Below are 23,247 nucleotides of genomic sequence, written 5' to 3'. Positions count from 1 at the left end.
TTTCCACAGCTGTAACACTTTAAGGCACAGTTGTTCATCTGGCTAGTCTAATGGGAACCATCTCTAGTGATTTCAGTGTTTTGCTCAATGGAGCATGCATATATCAGTCTTTCCCAGGTTCAAAAGGAAATGACGGTGACACGAGCTTCAACATTGGCCCCTGTGTAAAATGTATCGTCTTTTGTTTGCTGCTTATTTTCTATTTATCAAACTCGCTTTTTGCTGTCCCCAGTACCTGTCACTTTCCTGTCCTGGCAGCTCTCAGCCAGGACGTACTGTAGGTAGCCAGTGAGGTAGGTATGCTGATAGTGCACAATAACACCCAAACTTCTGCTGGAGTTATTTTTAAGCTTTGATAAATCTGGGCCTTTGTGAGAGCAGAACATGCTGCCATGGAAGCTGTGCTCAGGGATAGAATACAGGTTGAGTATCCCTTATCCAAAATGCTTGGGACCAGAAGTATTTTGGATATCGGATTTTTCCGTATTTTGGAATAATTGCATACCATAATGAGATATCATGGCGATGGGACCTAAGTCTAAGCACAGAAAGCATTTATGTTTCATATACACCTTATACACACAGCCTGAAGGTCATTTTAGCCAGTATTTTTAATAACTTTTATGCAGTAAACAAAGTGTGTCTACATTCACACAATTCATTTATGTTTCATATACACCTTATACACACAGCCTGAAGGTCATTTAATACAATATGTTTAATAATTTGTGCATTAAACAAAGTTTGTGTACATTGAGCCATCAAAAAACAAAGGTTTCACTATCTCACTCTCACTCAAAAAAGTCCGTATTTCGGAATATTCCGTATTTCGGAATATTTGGATATGGGATACTCAACCTGTATAACAGTGTCAGTCCTTTCCTTCAGTGTGTCACAGACATCAGTGGCAGCACTGGGATTTATTATTAACTTCAGAGTCAGCAGCAGCGTTGGTTATTATACTGGGAAGAACACAGTAACACTGCTGGTGGGTGGGAGCTCTGTGCAAAGGGGAGGAGAGCTGTACTGCTGTTTCCACAGCTCTGCTTCCCTGTCTGGGAGAATCACTGAGTGTGCAAGTCACAATAGAAGGAAGCGCTATGGCTTTTCCTCATAGCTCAGATATGTGATTTATCCACGGTTACCCCTGGAAGGATTGTGTGCTGCTGCTGCTGCTTCAGTTCATTCTCCATTAGCACCCTCTTCCCAGTGCTGGATATACTGTGCAGGAATATCACCATGATTGATAGCAGCAAGAAGCAGCCGGGCTTTACCGAGATTATACCTGGTGGGGATTTTGATCCATTGAAAGAGAAGGAATGTCTTGATGGAAACAGCCAGAAAAGTCTGAAGGAAGGTGAGTAGCTTGTGGCTGGAGGGTTGTGGTGTAGGGGGAAGCTGTGCAATGCAGACATGATTCCTGCAGTGTTACATGGGCAGCCAGTGCCGGTCATTGTCCGGGATGTCAGTCTGCAGGGGCTGCATGCTCCTGGGGACACATCATAAGAGCCTCACATGGCTGCGGATTGTCTCATGCCTTCTCAGAGTTAGCACAGTGGGTTTTCATTGATTTGTATCTGACATTGTTGAACTATCTCTCAGCTGCCTACTAGGCTCAGATGTGTGTAGCCAGCTGGGAGGCAGAGCAGTCCTCCATAACCTTATGTCCCTGTCCTCCTCCTCAGCTGCCTTATAGTAATGAACTCCAGCAATCACATTTCTGCCATGTACAAAGTGTCTGCCAACAAGTACGGTAAGGTCTCCACAGTCCTGTTTCTAATCATCCAAATGTATATTAATAATGTATATGTAATGGGAAAGTATCAGAACATACAGAGGCATATACTGTTTACAGCAACAGCTATATAAATGCACTGCAGTATGCCACTCGTTATATATTTAGCTATATATATATATATCTCAGAGAGATAGATTATATATATATATATATATATATATATATATATATATATATATATATATATAAATAATCGCCCGCATACCGATAGAACAGTGTCTTGCGTCTTATTTTTGGCTCAGTGTATGACAGATCTATACAGTACATTGTATTGATATTAACTTTAGAGCATTTGTTCATGACAAGTAAAGCAGTGGATTTTAATCTGTGCAATTAACTATTCCAGTTTACAGAACAAACCTAAAAATATGTATACTTATATTGCAGAGACCTTTTTGACTCTTGTTCCTCGTATCTCCCTCTCAATACTTGCTGGTACTCTCTAGAGAAAAAAGGAGAGGCCGGTGCTTGATGTCCCTACCTTGTCTATAAACAATACTTGTGGGTGACATCATCTTCCATCTTATTATGCTGAAGGGAATGTATGATCTCACTGCATACTGTGGCTCAAGGTCTAGGTGTAAATCATTACCTCTGCTCACTGCTGTAAAGTGAAAATATATTGGCTGCATTGATCTTGTTCTCAAATTACAGCTTCCTGACTGCTTTTCTTTTCTTTCAGTTTTACACTTTTGAGTTGTTTGTAAAGTTAATTTTTTGGTGGGATGTTTACTGCTTTTTCTATTTTATTTGGAGACCTTCAAAGTTCTTGATAAGCAGTATGGGGTTGTCTGTGGAACCAGTAAGTTTTGCAAAGTTTACTACAGAGTTATGGTTTCTGAGGCAGCCACCCTGCAGTGTTTGCGTTTAGTCAGATAGTGTCCTGACTAGTATTGAGTAGTCAGTTCAGCCTTATACTCATTTGGTTTGTCTGTATGTTTATTTTTTGAGGCTTCTATATTCATTGTGAAAATCTGATAAACATGCCTCTGTTATCTGTGGTCTGCGTAAGAGAGAGACGTGTTGGTGTATATCCTACGTGCAAGTAGAATGTATATGGAGGTTTGTGAAGACTTGTGGTTTGCAATAGAACACACCACAGAATGTTCCATAGTGAGTGGTAAGTGGTGCTGTCACCCAACAGACAGCGTGAGGTCGGTCACTGTGCACACCAAACTTGATGCCTTGTCTGATGGTATAATGTGCCTGCTCTGCAGGGATCAATACATTAATCTGTCAGGTGCTTCTCAGTCCTGCCTCTAGTGTTGATTTACTGTCTCACCTCACACGTATGTGTGTTCTAAAATAAGTTACCTGTATTTAAAAAGAAAAAAGGAGTATGTGTGTGTGTGTGTGTGTATATATATATATATATATATATATGTGTGTGTATGTGTATATATACAGTGTATGTGTGTGTGTATATACAGTGGAGCAAAAAAGTATTTGAACAGCCACCGATTGTGCAAGTTGACGCACATTTTAAAAGATGAGAGGTCTGTAATTTCCATTATAGGTGCACTTCAACTGTGAGAGACAGATTCTGAAAAAAAAACTAGGAAATCACATTGTATGATTTTTAAATAATTTATTTGTATATTCTTGTGGAAAATAAATATTTGGACAATCAAAAAGTTTAACTCAATACTTTGTAATATAACCTCGGTTGACAATTACAGAGGTCAAATGCTTCTTGTAGTTCTTGACCAGGTTTGCACACACTGTAGCAGGTATTTTGGCCCACTCTTCCATGCAGATCTTCTCTAGATCTGTCATGTTTTGGGGCTGTCGCCGGGGAACACGGACTTTCAACTCCCTCCACAGATTTTCTATTGGGTTGAGGTCTGGAGACTGGCTAGGCCACTCCAGGACCTTGAAATGCTTCTTACGGAGCCACTCCTTAGTTGCCCGGGCAGTGTGTTTGGGGTCATTGTCATGCTGGAAGACCCAGCCACGTTCCATCTTCAACTCTCTTACTGAGGGAAGAGGGTTTTTGCCCAAAATCTCACGATACATGGCCCCATTCATACTCTCCTTAATACTAGAGATGAGCGGGTTCGGTTTCTCTGAATCCGAACCCGCACGAACTTCATGTTTTTTTCACGGGTCCGAGCAGACTCGGATCCTCCCGCCTTGCTCGGTTAACCCGAGCGCGCCCGAACGTCATCATGACGCTGTCGGATTCTCGCGAGACTCGGATTCTATATAAGGAGCCGCGCGTCGCCGCCATTTTCACACGTGCATTGAGATTGATAGGGAGAGGACGTGGCTGGCGTCCTCTCCATTTAGATTAGGGTTGAGAGAGAGAGAGAGAGATTGACCTGAGGCTGTGATACTGTAGAAGAGAGTGCAGAGTTTAGTGACTGACGACCACAGTGACCACCAGACAGTGCAGTTGTTTGTTTTATTTAATATATCCGTTCTCTGCCTGAAAAAAACGATACACACAGTGACTCAGTCACATACCATATCTGTGTGCACTGCTCAGCCCAGTGTGCTGCATCAATGTATATATATATCTGACTGTGCTCAGCTCACACAGCTTATAATTGTGGGGGAGACTGGGGAGCACTGCAGTGCCAGTTATAGGTTATAGCAGGAGCCAGGAGTACATAATATTATATTAAAATTAAACAGTGCACACTTTTGCTGCAGGAGTGCCACTGCCAGTGTGACTAGTGACCAGTGACCTGACCACCAGTATATATAATATTAGTAGTATACTATCTCTTTATCAACCAGTCTATATTAGCAGCAGACACAGTACAGTGCGGTAGTTCACGGCTGTGGCTACCTCTGTGTCGGCACTCGGCAGCCCGTCCATAATTGTATATACCACCTAACCGTGGTTTTTTTTTCTTTCTTTATAGTCATACTAGTTACGAGTATACTATCTCTTTATCAACCAGTCTATATTAGCAGCAGACACAGTACAGTGCGGTAGTTCACGGCTGTGGCTACCTCTGTGTCGGCACTCGGCAGCCCGTCCATAATTGTATATACCACCTAACCGTGGTTTTTTTTTCTTTCTTTATACATACATACTAGTTACGAGTATACTATCTCTTTATCAACCAGTCTATATTAGCAGCAGACACAGTACAGTGCGGTAGTTCACGGCTGTGGCTACCTCTGTGTCGGCACTCGGCAGCCCGTCCATAATTGTATATACCACCTAACCGTGGTTTTTTTTTTCTTTCTTTATACATACATACTAGTTACGAGTATACTATCTCTTTATCAACCAGTCTATATTAGCAGCAGACACAGTACAGTGCGGTAGTTCACGGCTGTGGCTACCTCTGTGTCGGCACTCGGCAGCCCGTCCATAATTGTATATACCACCTAACCGTGGTTTTTCTTTCTTTCTTTATACATACATACTAGTTACGAGTATACTATCTCTTTATCAACCAGTCTATATTAGCAGCAGACACAGTACAGTACGGTAGTTCACGGCTGTGGCTACCTCTGTGTCTGCACTCGGCAGGCAGTCCATAATTGTATACTAGTATCCATCTCCATTGTTTACCTGAGGTGCCTTTTAGTTGTGCCTATTAAAATATGGAGAACAAAAATGTTGAGGTTCCAAAATTAGGGAAAGATCAAGATCCACTTCCACCTCGTGCTGAAGCTGCTGCCACTAGTCATGGCCGAGACGATGAAATGCCAGCAACGTCGTCTGCCAAGGCCGATGCCCAATGTCATAGTACAGAGCATGTCAAATCCAAAACACCAAATATCAGAAAAAAAAGGACTCCAAAACCTAAAATAAAATTGTCGGAGGAGAAGCGTAAACTTGCCAATATGCCATTTACGACACGGAGTGGCAAGGAACGGCTGAGGCCCTGGCCTATGTTCATGGCTAGTGGTTCAGCTTCACATGAGGATGGAAGCACTCAGCCTCTCGCTAGAAAAATGAAAAGACTCAAGCTGGCAAAAGCAGCACAGCAAAGAACTGTGCATTCTTCGAAATCCCAAATCCACAAGGAGAGTCCAATTGTGTCGGTTGCGATGCCTGACCTTCCCAACACTGGACGTGAAGAGCATGCGCCTTCCACCATTTGCACGCACCCTGCAAGTGCTGGAAGGAGCACCCGCAGTCCAGTTCCTGATAGTCAGATTGAAGATGTCAGTGTTGAAGTACACCAGGATGAGGAGGATATGGGTGTTGCTGGCGCTGGGGAGGAAATTGACCAGGATGATTCTGATGGTGAGGTGGTTTGTTTAAGTCAGGCACCCGGGGAGACACCTGTTGTCCGTGGGAGGAATATGGCCGTTGACATGCCAGGTGAAAATACCAAAAAAATCAGCTCTTCGGTGTGGAGGTATTTCACCAGAAATGCGGACAACAGGTGTCAAGCCGTGTGTTCCCTTTGTCAAGCTGTAATAAGTAGGGGTAAGGACGTTAACCACCTCGGAACATCCTCCCTTATACGTCACCTGCAGCGCATTCATAATAAGTCAGTGACAAGTTCAAAAACTTTGGGTGACAGCGGAAGCAGTCCACTGACCAGTAAATCCCTTCCTCTTGTAACCAAGCTCACGCAAACCACCCCACCAACTCCCTCAGTGTCAATTTCCTCCTTCCCCAGGAATGCCAATAGTCCTGCAGGCCATGTCACTGGCAATTCTGACGAGTCCTCTCCTGCCTGGGATTCCTCCGATGCATCCTTGCGTGTAACGCCTACTGCTGCTGGCGCTGCTGTTGTTGCCGCTGGGAGTCGATGGTCATCCCAGAGGGGAAGTCGTAAGCCCACTTGTACTACTTCCAGTAAGCAATTGACTGTTCAACAGTCCTTTGCGAGGAAGATGAAATATCACAGCAGTCATCCTACTGCAAAGCGGATAACTGAGGCCTTGACAACTATGTTGGTGTTAGACGTGCGTCCGGTATCCGCCGTTAGTTCACAGGGAACTAGACAATTTATTGAGGCAGTGTGCCCCCGTTACCAAATACCATCTAGGTTCCACTTCTCTAGGCAGGCGATACCGAGAATGTACACGGACGTCAGAAAAAGACTCACCAGTGTCCTAAAAAATGCAGTTGTACCCAATGTCCACTTAACCACGGACATGTGGACAAGTGGAGCAGGGCAGGGTCAGGACTATATGACTGTGACAGCCCACTGGGTAGATGTATGGACTCCCGCCGCAAGAACAGCAGCGGCGGCACCAGTAGCAGCATCTCGCAAACGCCAACTCTTTCCTAGGCAGGCTACGCTTTGTATCACCGCTTTCCAGAATACGCACACAGCTGAAAACCTCTTACGGCAACTGAGGAAGATCATCGCGGAATGGCTTACCCCAATTGGACTCTCCTGTGGATTTGTGGCATCGGACAACGCCAGCAATATTGTGTGTGCATTAAATATGGGCAAATTCCAGCACGTCCCATGTTTTGCACATACCTTGAATTTGGTGGTGCAGAATTTTTTAAAAAACGACAGGGGCGTGCAAGAGATGCTGTCGGTGGCCAGAAGAATTGCGGGACACTTTCGGCGTACAGGCACCACGTACAGAAGACTGGAGCACCACCAAAAACTACTGAACCTGCCCTGCCATCATCTGAAGCAAGAAGTGGTAACGAGGTGGAATTCAACCCTCTATATGCTTCAGAGGTTGGAGGAGCAGCAAAAGGCCATTCAAGCCTATACAATTGAGCACGATATAGTAGGTGGAATGCACCTGTCTCAAGCTCTGTGGAGAATGATTTCAACGTTGTGCAAGGTTCTGATGCCCTTTGAACTTGCCACACGTGAAGTCAGTTCAGACACTGCCAGCCTGAGTCAGGTCATTCCCCTCATCAGGCTTTTGCAGAAGAAGCTGGAGACATTGAAGGAGGATCTAACACGGAGCGATTCCGCTAGGCATGTGGGACTTGTGGATGGAGCCCTTAATTCGCTTAACAAGGATTCACGGGTGGTCAATCTGTTGAAATCAGAGCACTACATTTTGGCCACCGTGCTCGATCCTAGATTTAAAGCCTACCTTGGATCTTTCTTTCCGGCAGACACAAGTCTGCTGGGGTTGAAAGACCTGCTGGTGACAAAATTGTCAAGTCAAGCGGAACGCGACCTGTCAACATCTCCTCCTTCACATTCTCCCGCAACTGGGGGTGCGAGGAAAAGGCTCAGAATTCCGAGCCCACCCGCTGGCGGTGATGCAGGGCAGTCTGGAGCGACTGCTGATGCTGACATCTGGTCCGGACTGAAGGACCTGACAACGATTACGGACATGTCGTCTACTGTCACTGCATATGATTCTCTCAACATTGATAGAATGGTGGAGGATTATATGAGTGACCGCATCCAAGTAGGCACGTCACACAGTCCGTACTTATACTGGCAGGAAAAAGAGGCAATTTGGAGGCCCTTGCACAAACTGGCTTTATTCTACCTAAGTTGCCCTCCCACAAGTGTGTACTCCGAAAGAGTGTTTAGTGCCGCCGCTCACCTTGTCAGCAATCGGCGTACGAGGTTACATCCAGAAAATGTGGAGAAGATGATGTTCATTAAAATGAATTATAATCAATTCCTCCGCGGAGACATTGACCAGCAGCAATTGCCTCCACAAAGTACACAGGGAGCTGAGATGGTGGATTCCAGTGGGGACGAATTGATAATCTGTGAGGAGGGGGATGTACACGGTGATATATCGGAGGGTGATGATGAGGTGGACATCTTGCCTCTGTAGAGCCAGTTTGTGCAAGGAGAGATTAATTGCTTCTTTTTTGGGGGGGTCCAAACCAACCCGTCATATCAGTCACAGTCGTGTGGCAGACCCTGTCACTGAAATGATGGGTTGGTTAAAGTGTGCATGTCATGTTTTGTTTATACAACATAAGGGTGGGTGGGAGGGCCCAAGGACAATTCCATCTTGCACCTCTTTTTTCTTTTCTTTTTCTTTGCATCATGTGCTGATTGGGGAGGGTTTTTTGGAAGGGACATCCTGCGTGACACTGCAGTGCCACTCCTAAATGGGCCCGGTGTTTGTGTCGGCCACTAGGGTCGCTAATCTTACTCACACAGTCAGCTACCTCATTGCGCCTCTTTTTTTCTTTGCGTCATGTGCTGTTTGGGGAGGGTTTTTTGGAAGGGACATCCTGCGTGACACTGCAGTGCCACTCCTAGATGGGCCCGGTGTTTGTGTCGGCCACTAGGGTCGCTAATCTTACTCACACAGCTACCTCATTGCGCCTCTTTTTTTCTTTGCGTCATGTGCTGTTTGGGGAGGGTTTTTTGGAAGGGCCATCCTGCGTGACACTGCAGTGCCACTCCTAGATAGGCCCGGTGTTTGTGTCGGCCACTAGGGTCGCTAATCTTACTCACACAGCTACCTCATTGCGCCTCTTTTTTTCTTTGCGTCATGTGCTGTTTGGGGAGGGTTTTTTGGAAGGGACATCCTGCGTGACACTGCAGTGCCACTCCTAGATGGGCCCGGTGTTTGTGTCGGCCACTAGGGTCGCTTATCTTACTCACACAGCGACCTCGGTGCAAATTTTAGGACTAAAAATAATATTGTGAGGTGTGAGGTATTCAGAATAGACTGAAAATGAGTGTAAATTATTGTTTTTGAGGTTAATAATACTTTGGGATCAAAATGACCCCCAAATTCTATGATTTAAGCTGTTTTTTAGTGTTTTTTGAAAAAAACACCCGAATCCAAAACACACCCGAATCCGACAAAAAAAATTCGGTGAGGTTTTGCCAAAACGCGTTCGAACCCAAAACACGGCCGCGGAACCGAACCCAAAACCAAAACACAAAACCCGAAAAATTTCAGGCGCTCATCTCTACTTAATAGAGATCAGTCGTCCTGTCCCCTTTGCAGAAAAGCAGCCCCAAAGCATGATGTTTCCACCCCCATGCTTCACAGTGGGAATGGTGTTCTTGGGATGCCATTCATCATTCTTCTCCCTCCAAACACGGCGATTGGAGTTTATACCAAAAAGTTTGATTTTGCTCTCATCTGACCACATTACATTCTCCCAATCCTCCTCTGGATCATCCAGATGGTCACTGGCAAACTTTAGACGGGCATGGACATGTGCTGGCTTAAGCAGGGGGACCATTCAGGCGCTGCAGGATTTCAATCCATGACAACGTAGTGTGTTACTAATGGTAACCTTGGTGACTGTGGTCCCAGCTCTCTTGAGGTCATTGACCAGGTCCCCCCGTGTAGTTCTGGGCTGATTCCTCACCGTTCTCAATATCATTGATACCCCATGAGGTGAGATCTTGCATGGAGCCCCAGGTCGAGGGAGATTGTCAGTGATCTTGTATTTCTTCCATTTTGTAATAATTGCGCCAACAGTTGATCTCTTCTCACCAAGCTGCTTGCCTACTGTCGAGTAGTTCATCCCAGCCTTGTGCAGCTCTACAATTTTGTCCCTGGTGTCCTTAGACAGCTCTCTGGTCTTGGCCATGGTGGAGAGGTAGCAGTCTGACTGTTTGAGGGTGTGGACAGGTGTCTTTTATACAGATAACCAGTTCAAACAGGTGTCATATATACTCCTTTTATACTCGCAGTGAAGTTCATTCCCGGGAATGTGTCCCGGTATATTTGCCGGGACACATTCCCGGGAATGACCCTTTCACATTAGCGGGATGACCCGGCATATTGCCGGGTCAGTGACGTCACCGCTGAGACTCCAAGAGGCGGTGCTTGGAGATAATCTTCTCCAAGCACCGCCTCCTCCTATGAAGAGAACAAGTGCCGGGTCGCCTTGACCCGGTATACCCGTTTACACTGCCAGCTTCCCGGGACGGTCCCGGGTTCAACCCTGGTCGAGACCTGGGATGAAATCCCGGGATGCTCGTCCCGGGAAATGGACCCTGTACCCATTCACACTGAGAAAAATCCAGGGATGATGCGCGCTCACGTGCAATATCCCGGGATTTTTCTGCGAGTGTAAATGGGGTATAATACAGGTAACGAGTGGAGGATAGAACGCTTCTTAAAGAAGAAGTAACAGGTCTGTGAGAGCCAGAAATCTTGCTGCTTGGTAGGTGTCCAAATATTTATTTTCCACAAGAATATACAAGTAAATTGATTAAAAATCATACAATGTGATTTCCTGTTTTTCTTTTCAGACTCTGTCTCTCACAGTTGAAGTGTACCTATAATGGAAATTACAGACCTCTCTCATCTTTTTAAGTGCGTCAACTTGCACAATCGGTGGCTGTCCAAATACTTTTTTGCCCCACTGTATATGTGTGTGTGTGTGTGTGTGTGTGTGTGTGTGTGTGTGTGTGTGTGTGTGTGTGTGTGTGTGTGTGTGTATGTATGTATGTGTATATGTGTATGTATATATATATATATATATATATATATATATATAGTTAGTAATGTTGGAAGGTATTGTTTAAGATGAGTCAATAATTCATTGTTTCTAAATGATGATGATAAAGCTAGCATGTGAGGACAGGATATAATGTGGGGAAAAGGGGAAGGGGAACTCGGCGCTTTCTTAAATGAACAGTCTATAAACTGCCGCTCTCCTACTTATGGGTAAGATACAGGGCTCCATTATCAGCTATAACAACTATAGTGGCTTCATCTGTGGCAAGACCGCTATAAGAGCCACACACTGATCACCAGGCGAACAGTCTGACAAACAGGACCTGTGTAATTCAATGGCCAAAATACAGAGCAAGCCGCCAGTACCTTGAGTATGCTGGCACTCTAGTGGTGGGATTCTGACAGTAAAGAACTACCCAGACAGCAAAGACAGCAAGTGGCTGTCCCACACGCGGCACCCAAGGCCTGCCTCACTCTTTGAGAAACCACTGGTTTTATCAGCCAGGATCACATATGACCAATTCATGAAAGGGTTAAAAGCCCTTCCTACTGAGAGCACCTTTTTCTGTTCGTACTCACAAGGAAATTTGCTCCCAACTATTTTTTCCTATCAACAGCAAGCTTGCAACAAGTATCTATTGACTTTTCAAATGGTGCCTGTCTGTATCTCATTGTTGATTACACTGGTGCAATATAGCAACTAAAGATGCTTGTTTTTTTTTGAGGAATGTATTATTACTTCTAATACATGCAACTTTGCTGGGAAGCCACCTTTTCCTATTCTATAATATAGGAGCACTACACATATTTTAATTACATTTTTTTATTACTGTTTATTTTATGTGGTTTATATTCATATTGTGTTGTAATAAATTTAGATTTTTTTTATGTTTATGACACTGCGTCTCCATTTATGCTGTATATCTTTTTTTCTAGGATATAATGTAGCTGTCTCTGATTGCTCAGATTGTAAATTGTGACTAGGAAAGACTTTTACTGTACCTGGCCACTGAATTTATGGGTGAAAGTGCTTGAGTGTTTAAAATGATCATTTAAAATCCAAAGACGTGCAAACCCTCATGTCCTGATTACATTTATCCACCACTGTCAGCTGCATACGTGAGCTAGTAGTTCATAATCTCTCTCTTTTCAGTCTGTCCTCAAATTGTATGGAGTGTGGCAATACAAAATAAAGGGGTTCAACAAGTACGGATTGAACAGAGAAATTACATTTTACTCAGGCACTAGACAACATGTACTGTATTAGGGAGCGGTGGCTTGTACAGGAATAAAAAAGAAGTACAGGTTGTGTCTCCCATATCCTTCCAAAATATGGAATATTCCGAAATACTGAATTTTTTGCTTGCAACGGAAATATACCCCTTTCAGACTAAGAAAAAATTCCCAGGTTATTGCACGTGAATGCGCATCAACCCGGGATTTAGCTTAGTCTGAAAAGGTCCTAAAGGAATATACCGGTTTGAGCGTGTCCCGGCATTTCATCCCAGGTTGCGTCCTGCGTTGAAGCCGGAATCGCCCCGGGATGCATGCAGTGTGAACGGTAAATTCTTCATAGGAGGAGGCTCCAAGCGCCGCCTCCTGTAGCGTTGGCGGTGACGTCACCAACCCAGCAATATGCCTGGTCGGGCCGCAAGTCTGGAAGGGGTCTTAAGCCAGGTCGCATGCGGGAAGTACCCATGTACAAATTCCCAGGTGCAACCCAGCTCTGAAAGGGGTAATAGTGACTCCTTTGATTTGGGTCTGGGACTGAGGGTCGACAGCAAAAAGGTCGACACACCTTAGGTCGACGCCAATTGGTCGACACACTTTAGGTCGACATGGACAAAAGGTCGACATTAGTTTTTTTATGTTTTTTGGGTGTCGTTTTCTTCGTAGAGTGACCGGGAACCCCAATTAGTGCACCGCGTCCCCTCGCATGGCTCGCTTAGCTCGCCATGCTTCGGGCATGGTGCCTTCGCTTCGCTCGGCACAGATTACCGTTCCAATCGTAGTCCACGTGGATCGCTAAGTATGAAAAGGTTCAAAAAAAAGAAAAAAATCGTGAAAAACTCATGTCAACCTTTTTCCATGTCGACCTTGTTCCTGTCAACCTTTTGTCCATGTCGACCTTTTGTCCATGTCGACCTAAGGTGTGTCGACCAATTGGCGTCGACCTAAGGTGTGTCGACCTTTTTGCTGTCGACCTGGAGTCCGGATACCCTTTGATTTCTGGTGCTTCTTTACACACAAACTTTGTGTAATGCATAAAATTATTAAAATAATATATAAAATTACCTTCAGGCCATGTGTATAAGGTACATATGAAACCTAAATATATTCTGTGTTTATACGTGAGTCCCATCCCCATGGTATCTCATCATGGCTGTAAATATTCCAAATTACAGAAAATTCCGAAATCCAAAATACTTCTGGTCCCAAGCATTTTGAATATGGGACACTCAACCGGTATGTCACTAGCACTATGGGGGGAGATTACAGAGGGTATTTATAAAATCATTAAGAGAAATAAAGCAGTAACCAATCAGCTTCTAACTCTCATTTTACAGGTTGTGTTTGAAAAGTGACAGGAACGGATTGGTTAGTGCTTTATTTCTCTCCATGCTCTGATAAATACCCCCGAAGTATCACTTACCAGACAGAAACTGTAGATATATAGGTACTATGCACAAAAAATGTACAGTTTTAAGTTCTGACTCAGCCCCAGGATGACGTAAGATCTTATCCATATTCTATTTTATTGCAGTATGTCATTTGTTATATTTGGAAGCTTAGATCAGTGCAGGTAATCACACATTAATGCTGCAATATGTGTGCAGGCTTGTCAGGTACAGAAGATGGGCCCTCATTCCGAGTTGATCGGTCGCAAGGCGATTTTAGCAGAGTTACACACGCTAAGCCGCCGCCTACTGGGAGTGAATCTTAGCTTCTTAAAATTGCGACCGATGTATTCGCAATATTGCGATTACTAACTACTTAGCAGTTTCAGAGTAGCTCTAGACTTACTCTGCCTGTGCGATCATTTCAGTGCTTGTCGTTCCTGGTTGACGTCACAAACACACCCAGCGTTCGCCCAGGCACTCCCACCGTTTCCCCGGCCACTCCTGCGTTTTTTCCGGAAACGGTAACGTTTTCAGCCACACGCCCCTGAAACGCCGTGTTTCCGCCCAGTAACACCCATTTCCTGTCAATCACATTACGATCGCCGGAGCGAAGAAAAAGCCGTGAGTAAAAATACTTTCATCATAGTAAAGTTACTTGGCGCAGTCGCAGTGCGAACATTGCGCATGCGTACTAAGCGGATTTTCACTGCGATGCGATGAAAAATACCGAGCGAACAACTCGGAATGAGGGCCATGGTTGTTGCATTCTTAGCACATAATATGTTTGTACTGCAGAGGACATATTATGAAATACATCTGCTTAAATAACCTATGTACAATTTAGTGCAAGTAGAATGCCCCAACGTCATGTTATCGCAGTCCCAATGCCCAGTTTGTAATGTTTAAATGTCAGACTATTGTAAAGTTTTGTCTAACAATAGTAAGGTATACCTATTCCTGGCAGCAAAATGTATCTGTTCTCATTTATTATCACTCTTTGAATTGGTAGCAAGTCTAATTAGTGCTAAATAGAAAGAGATGCTGACGGTCCTTGATTTAATTTATTCTTTAGGGACAGTTCCATATTTTGAACATTTGTCTCTCGTTATATTGGTACATATCGGTGTACTTAAATTGTTGAGTAACTTCTGTTATGACATTGGGTGGAGTTCTAAGTATTTGTTTTTCTGTATAATATAAGTAAGACTTTAAATGGTTTCAATTGTTCTGTGATCAAGTTCAGTCCTTGGGTTTATGCAGTGCTTCTATGCTTGTATAGAGTTTATTATCTCTATAGAGTATAATAAAATTAGGCCCACATTGAGCAGGCAGATCAGTAGATTGAATGCCCTGTTGTTTCAAGTGCTTTAATTGGGTATTTTAATATGATGACTAATACCCCTTTCTCTATCGTCCTAGTGGATGCTGGGGTTCCTGAAAGAACCATGGGGAATAGCGGCTCCGCAGGAGACAGGGCACAAAAAGTAAAGCTTTTCCAGATCAGGTGGTGTGCACTGGCTCCTCCCCCTATGACCCTCCTCCAGACTCCAGTTAGATTTTTGTGCCCGGCCGAGAAGGGTGCAATCTAGGTGGCTCTCCTAAAGAGCTGCTTAGAAAAAGTTTAGCTTAGGTTTTTTATTTTACAGTGAGTCCTGCTGGCAACAGGATCACTGCAACGAGGGACTGAGGGGAGAAGAAGTGAACTCACCTGCGTGCAGGATGGATTGGCTTCTTGGCTACTGGACATCAGCTCCAGAGGGACGATCACAGGTACAGCCTGGATGGTCACCGGAGCCGCGCCGCCGGCCCCCTTGCAGATGCTGAAGTCAGAAGAGGTCCAGAATCGGCGGCTGAAGACTCCTGCAGTCTTCTAAAGGTAGCGCACAGCACTGCAGCTGTGCGCCATTTTCCTCTCAGCACACTTCACACGCAGTCACTGAGGGTGCAGGGCGCTGGGGGGGGGGCGCCCTGGGAGGCAAATGTAACCTATATAAAGGCTAAAAATACCTCACATATAGCCCCCAGAGGCTATATGGAGATATTTAACCCCTGCCTGGATTCACTAAATAGCGGGAGACGAGCCCGCCGGAAAAGGGGCGGGGCCTATCTCCTCAGCACACGGCGCCATTTCCTCTCACAGCTCCGCTGGTCAGGACGGCTCCCAGGTCTCTCCCCTGCACTGCACTACAGAAACAGGGTAAAACAGAGAGGGGGGGCAAATTTATGGCGATATTTTGATATATATAAAGCAGCTATAAGGGAGCACTTATTATAAGGCTATCCCTGTTATATATAGCGCTTTTGGTGTGTGCTGGCAAACTCTCCCTCTGTCTCCCCAAAGGGCTAGTGGGTCCTGTCTTCGTTAGGAGCATTCCCTGTGTGTCTGCTGTGTGTCGGTACGTGTGTGTCGACATGTATGAGGACGATATTGGTGTGGAGGCGGAGCAATTGCCAAATATGAGGATGTCACCCCCTAGGGAGTCGACACCAGAATGGATGCCTTTATTTATGGAACTACGGGATAGTGTCAACACGCTAAAGCAGTCGTTTGACGACATGAGACGGCCGGACAATCAATTAGTGCCTGTCCAGGCGACTCAAACACCGTCAGGGGCTGTGAAACGCCCTTTGCCTCAGTCGGTCGACACAGACCCAGACACAGGCACTGACTCCAGTGGTGACGGTGACGAATCAACCGTATTTTCCAGTAGGGCCACACGTTATATGATTTTGGCAATGAAGGAGGCGTTACATTTAGCTGATACTACAGGTACCACTAAACAGGGTATTATGTGGGGTGTGAAAAAACTACCTATAGTTTTTCCTGAATCAGAAGAATTAAATGACGTGTGTAATGAAGCGTGGGTTGCCCCTGATAAAAAGCTGATAATTTCAAAGAAATTATTGGCATTATACCCTTTCCCGCCAGAGGTTAGGGAGCGCTGGGAAACACCTCCTAGGGTGGACAAGGCGCTAACACGCTTATCTAAACAAGTGGCGTTACCCTCTCCTGAGACGGCCGCACTTAAAGATCCATCAGATAGGAGGATGGAAAATATCCAAAAAAGTATATACACACATGCAGGTGTTATACTACGACCAGCTATAGCGACTGCCTGGATGTGCAGTGCTGGGGTAGTTTGGTCAGAGTCCCTGATTGAAAATATTGATACCCTGGACAGGGACAATATTTTACTGTCGTTAGAACAAATAAAGGATGCATTTCTTTATATGCGTGATGCACAGAGGGATATCTGCACACTGGCATCACGGGTAAGTGCTATGTCCATTTCGGCCAGAAGAGCTTTATGGACGCGACAGTGGACAGGCGATGCGGATTCAAAACGACATATGGAAGTTTTGCCGTATAAAGGGGAGGAGTTATTTGGAGTCGGTCTATCAGATTTGGTGGCCACGGCTACAGCCGGGAAATCCACCTTTCTACCTCAAGTCACTCCCCAACAGAAAAAGGCACCGACTTTTCAACCGCAGCCCTTTCGTTCCTTTAAAAATAAGAGAGCAAAGGGCTATTCATATCTGCCACGAGGCAGAGGTCGAGGGAAGAGACAGCAACAGGCAGCTCCTTCCCAGGAACAGAAGCCTTCCCCGGCTTCTACAAAAGCCTCAGCATGACGCTGGGGCTTCTCAAGCGGACTCGGGGACGGTGGGTGGTCGTCTCAAAAATTACAGCGCGCAGTGGGCTCACTCGCAGGTAGATCCCTGGATCCTGCAGATAATATCTCAGGGGTACAGGTTGGAATTAGAGACAGATCCACCTCGCCGTTTCCTGAAGTCTGCTTTACCAACGTCCCCCTCCGAAAGGGAGACGGTTTTGGAAGCCATTCACAAGCTGTACTCTCAGCAGGTGATAGTCAAGGTACCTCTTCTACAACAAGGGAAGGGGTATTATTCCACTCTTTTTGTGGTACCGAAGCCGGATGGCTCGGTAAGGCCTATTCTAAATCTGAAGTCCTTGAACCTGTACATAAAGAAGTTCAAGTTCAAGATGGAGTCACTCAGAGCAGTGATAGCGAACCTGGAAGAGGGGGACTTTATGGTATCCTTGGACATCAAGGATGCGTATCTCCACGTTCCAATTTACCCCTCACACCAGGGGTACCTCAGGTTCGTTGTACAAAACTGTCACTATCAGTTTCAGACGCTGCCGTTCGGATTGTCCACGGCACCTCGGGTCTTTACAAAGGTAATGGCCGAGATGATGATGATTCTTCTTCGAAGAAAAGGCATATTAATTATCCCATACTTGGACGATCTCCTAATAAGGGCAAGGTCCAGAGAACAGCTAGAGATGGGATTAGCACTGTCGCAAGAAGTGCTAAAACAGCACGGGTGGATTCTGAATATTCCAAAATCCCAGTTAATGCCGACAACTCGTCTGCTGTTCCTAGGGATGATTCTGGACACGGTTCAGAAAAAGGTTTTTCTCCCGGAGGAAAAAGCCAAGGAGTTATCCGAGCTTGTCAGGAACCTCCTAAAACCAGGAAAGGTGTCTGTACATCAATGCACAAGAGTCCTGGGAAAAATGGTGGCTTCTTACGAAGCAATTCCATTCGGCAGATTCCACGCAAGAATTTTCCAAAGGGATCTGTTGGACAAATGGTCAGGGTCGCATCTTCAGATGCACCTGCGGATAACCCTGTCTCCAAGGACAAGGGTGTCTCTTCTGTGGTGGTTGCAGAGTGCTCATCTATTGGAGGGCCGCAGATTCGGCATACAGGATTGGATCCTGGTGACCACGGACGCCAGCCTGAGAGGCTGGGGAGCAGTCACACAAGGAAGAAACTTCCAGGGAGTATGGACGAGCCTGGAAACGTCTCTTCACATAAACATTCTGGAACTAAGAGCAATATACAATGCTCTAAGCCAGGCAGAACCTCTGCTTCAGGGAAAACCGGTGTTGATCCAGTCGGACAACATCACGGCAGTCGCCCATGTGAACAGACAGGGCGGCACAAGAAGCAGGAGTGCAATGGCAGAAGCTGCAAGGATTCTTCGCTGGGCAGAGAATCATGTGATAGCACTGTCAGCAGTGTTCATCCCGGGAGTGGACAACTGGGAAGCAGACTTCCTCAGCAGACACGATCTTCACCCGGGAGAGTGGGGACTTCATCCAGAAGTCTTCCACTTGCTGGTAACCCGTTGGGAAAGACCAATGGTGGACATGATGGCGTCTCGCCTCAACAAAAAACTGGACAGGTATTGCGCCAGGTCAAGAGATCCGCAGGCAATAGCTGTGGACGCGCTGGTAACGCCTTGGGTGTACCAGTCGGTGTATGTGTTTCCTCCTCTGCCTCTCATACCAAAAGTATTGAGAATTATACGGCAAAGAGGCGTAAGGACGATACTAGTGGTTCCGGATTGGCCAAGAAGGACTTGGTACCCGGAACTTCAAGAGATGATCACGGAAGATCCGTGGCCTCTACCTCTAAGGAGGGACTTGCTTCAGCAGGGTCCCTGTCTGTTTCAAGACTTACCGCGGCTGCGTTTGACGGCATGGCGGTTGAACGCCGGATCCTAAAGGAAAAAGGCATGCCGGAAGAAGTCATTCCTACTTTGATTAAAGCAAGGAAGGAAGTAACCGTGCAACATTATCACCGAATTTGGCGAAAATATGTTGCGTGGTGCGAAGATCGGAGTGCTCCGACGGAGGAATTTCAACTGGGTCGATTCCTACATTTCCTGCAATCAGGATTGTCTATGGGTCTCAAATTGGGATCTATTAAGGTTCAAATTTCGGCCCTGTCGATTTTCTTTCAAAAAGAATTGGCTTCAGTCCCTGAAGTCCAGACCTTTGTTAAGGGAGTGCTACATATACAGCCTCCTGTGGTGCCTCCAGTGGCACCGTGGGATCTCAATGTGGTTTTGGACTTTCTAAAATCTCATTGGTTTGAACCACTAAAGAAGGTGGATTTGAAATATCTCACATGGAAAGTGACCATGCTTCTAGCCCTGGCTTCGGCCAGGAGAGTGTCAGAACTGGCAGCTTTATCTTACAAAAGCCCATATCTGATTTTCCATTCGGACAGGGCAGAACTGCGGACTCGTCCGCATTTTCTCCCTAAGGTGGTGTCAGCATTTCATCTGAACCAGCCTATTGTAGTGCCTGCGGCTACAAGTGACTTGGAGGACTCCAAGTTACTGGACGTTGTCAGAGCATTAAAAATATATATTGCAAGGACAGCTGGAGTCAGAAAATCTGACTCGTTGTTTATATTGTATGCACCCAACAAGATGGGTGCTCCTGCGTCTAAGCAGACGATTGCTCGTTGGATCTGTAGCACAATCCAACTTGCACATTCTGTGGCAGGCCTGCCACAGCCTAAATCTGTAAAGGCCCACTCCACAAGGAAGGTGGGCTCATCTTGGGCGGCTGCCCGAGGGGTCTCGGCATTACAACTTTGCCGAGCAGCTACGTGGTCAGGGGAGAACACGTTTGTAAAATTTTACAAATTTGATACTCTGGCTAAGGAGGACCTGGAGTTCTCTCATTCGGTGCTGCAGAGTCATCCGCACTCTCCCGCCCGTTTGGGAGCTTTGGTATAATCCCCATGGTCATTTCAGGAACCCCAGCATCCACTAGGACGATAGAGAAAATAAGATTTTACTTACCGATAAATCTATTTCTCGGAGTCCGTAGTGGATGCTGGGCGCCCATCCCAAGTGCGGATTATCTGCAATAATTGTACATAGTTATTGTTAACTAATTCGGGTTATTGTTGAAGGAAGCCATCTTTCAGAGGCTCCGCTGTTATCATACTGTTAACTGGGTTTAGATCACAAGTTGTACGGTGTGATTGGTGTGGCTGGTATGAGTCTTACCCGGGATTCAAAATCCTCCCTTATTGTGTACGCTCGTCCGGGCACAGTACCTAACTGGAGTCTGGAGGAGGGTCATAGGGGGAGGAGCCAGTGCACACCACCTGATCTGGAAAAGCTTTACTTTTTGTGCCCTGTCTCCTGCGGAGCCGCTATTCCCCATGGTCCTTTCAGGAACCCCAGCATCCACTACGGACTCCGAGAAATAGATTTATCGGTAAGTAAAATCTTATTTTTCCACTAGCTCAAAAAACACGGGTAAATGCACAGGGGGCGCGCATTTACCAGTGTTTTTTGCTAGTGGAAAAGGGTTCTCCCGCAAAAACCCAGATCAAGTGGCCCGTGAATCCTACCCGGGTAGCTACCTGGGTAGGACACTGGAATGATCCGGGTAGGGTTGTAGTGTAAACGGAAGCTCCCGTTTACACTGTATGGAAGGGCGGCGCAGGGAGATCATGTGATCTCCCAGCGCCGCCCCTGCTGCGTCACTAGCAGCATCACCAACCCGGCAATATGCCGGGTTGGTGAGCGCAGTGTAGAAGGGGGCTCTAGCACAGGTCGCAGCCGTGTCAGGCTCCCGGCTGCGACCCGTGCTAGCTAGTGGAAAAGGGGTATGATTTAGAGCTGCATTCTTACTTGCGCCCTATGTGTTACATACTGCAGAAAGCTGCACAGCAAATTTACCTGTGCAGTGCCAGAATAGCCTAAATGCCCCAGGGACACCATGAGATTCAGGCCCCTAAGGCTAATACCCCTTTCACACCACACCTCAGACCCGGTATATTGATGGGGCAACCCTGGTTATTTGTCGGTGTGAAAGGGTCACCCCAGGATGTGTGTCAGGCTTGACCCTGGTCACGACCCAGGTAGGCTGCAGGATGAAAGGTGCGACCCAGGTTATTCTACCCAGGTTTTGTTAAATGCCTCTGTAACTTTAATCCGGGTTGACCCTATTCATATCGGCACATGACCCGGGTTGCTCTGACAATATGAGACCTAAATCCCAGATCCTTGCCTAGGTGTAAAAGGGTCTGAAACAAGTATCAACATGGCTTAAAACCATATTGATGATCCTGGTTCGGACCTGGGATGTAGGTGTGAAAGGGGTATAAGAGAATACAGGCCTGTTGTATGTATGTATGTATGTATGTATGTGTGTGTGTCTCTTATTCCTAGTTTTCCTCTGCATTTTGTCTACCTTATAGGACTATGGCCTTGTTGTAGGTACACCTAGTTGTCTCCAGTGTCTAGAGCTGAATACAGTCATTGCATGTTTGTGTAATTGTGAACCATACTGTATACACCTCTCCAACACATATCACTTGCAGTATTGCTTGTTATCTGTCTCCACACACTTGTCCTGTTTCTACTCCTATTATCCCTGTCTTTCTCTCTCCCTCTCTCCCCCCCCCCCCCCGTTCTTACCCCATCTCTTTCTCTCCCACTACCCCTTCTCTTTCTCCTCCTCTTTCTCTTTCCATCTCCCCTGTCTCTCACTTTTCCCCTACCCTGTTATATCCATCATATGAGATTGTTGAATATAAGGTATCTCTGGTCACAATGCACCACCTGTTTCTAAGGGAAGCGGTTAAAATACAGCCAGTCGGGATCCTGGTGGTCACAGTGCTGATGCCGGAATCCCTACAGACGGTGAAATGCTGTTGCCGGAATACCGACGACACCGGCTATTCTCCCTCTGTGGGTGTCCACAACACCCATAGAGGCAAAATATAACCTGTGGCGAGTGCAGCGAGCCACCGGGCCTGCATCGTGGCGAGTGCAGCGAGCCCGCAAGGGGCTTTCTAGTGCTCACCCTACTGCCGGAATTTTGGCAAACGGGATCCCGGCATCCCGCCCGCTGGCAAATTGTACATATCCCATTTCTGATGGTCATCCCATTTATGAAGTGACCTCTGATCATCTTGTTCTCTACTGGTGTGATCTTGCCGAGTTTGCCCCATCAGGTGGACGGCTCAGTGTGCAGGTTGGCTTGAAGTCGAATATGGTGGTGTCCTGGCATTCAGTGCCTCCCTGACTCTTTATGTAACGACTGAACAAGGCACGTATGTTATAGCCTGGATGTAGTTATTCCATTGATCACTCACTCATGAGATCTAGCTCCATAGCCAGATGCATTTCACCTTTTCAGCTTTCTCAAGGTAGCCTATTGATACCATGCAACCTTTGAAACATTGCTAGAACACACATCTTTCTCATTCATGACATTACGAAGATCCTTATCCATTCTTATGTCTCATGTCTTGACTATTGCAACCTCCTACAATCAGGTTTTCCCCTCAACTGTCTTTCCCCTCTGCAATCCATGGTAAATGCTGCTTTGGGACTGATCATCCCCTCTTGCTGCTCCACGTTTACTACACAGTGCTACAAATGCACTGATACATTTGTTACAGAATTTGTTCCAAGCATCTCACAAACACCTCCCTTTTTATATCATGACTGACATTGTGAATAGTTGTACTTCCTCTCACCCTCTTCAGTCTGTCACTGACCTACACAAATTCTCTTTGGTGACCTCTCTTTGGCTCACACTCCTGCCTGCAAGACTACTTCTGTGTTGCTCCTGACTTACAGAACTAATCCAACCAGGCCAGACTTTGTGCCGACTTTCAGGTGCAGATTCAGTTACCCACGGGCTTTACAGCAGGGTTTTAGCTCCTGGGTTAC

The 23,247-nt window shown here is 46.0% G+C and overlaps 1 protein-coding gene across 3 annotated transcripts in view; it reads left to right on the top strand.

The window, feature by feature from the left end:
• MRTFB (myocardin related transcription factor B) overlaps positions 1 to 23,247 on the top strand; it is a 192,417-nt gene that overhangs the window by 35,873 nt on the left and 133,297 nt on the right. Inside the window, exons 1-2 of one of the 3 annotated variants that reach the window (XM_063934323.1) lie at positions 1,272 to 1,357; positions 1,686 to 1,753. The exons of 1 other annotated variant lie outside the window; for it this stretch is intronic. In XM_063934323.1, coding sequence (XP_063790393.1) covers positions 1,699 to 1,753 — 55 coding nt within the window. In that variant the 5' untranslated portion in view covers positions 1,272 to 1,357; positions 1,686 to 1,698. Of the gene's footprint in view, positions 1 to 1,005; positions 1,358 to 1,685; positions 1,754 to 23,247 lie in introns of those variants that run through there. One more of the 3 variants, XM_063934321.1, reaches the window with a different exon arrangement.

Source organism: Pseudophryne corroboree, chromosome 7 (assembly GCF_028390025.1).
Source record: "Pseudophryne corroboree isolate aPseCor3 chromosome 7, aPseCor3.hap2, whole genome shotgun sequence".
NCBI lineage: Eukaryota > Metazoa > Chordata > Amphibia > Anura > Myobatrachidae > Pseudophryne > Pseudophryne corroboree.
Note: the sequence above shows the minus strand (reverse complement) of the source record. Positions and strands in the feature narration are given on the sequence as shown.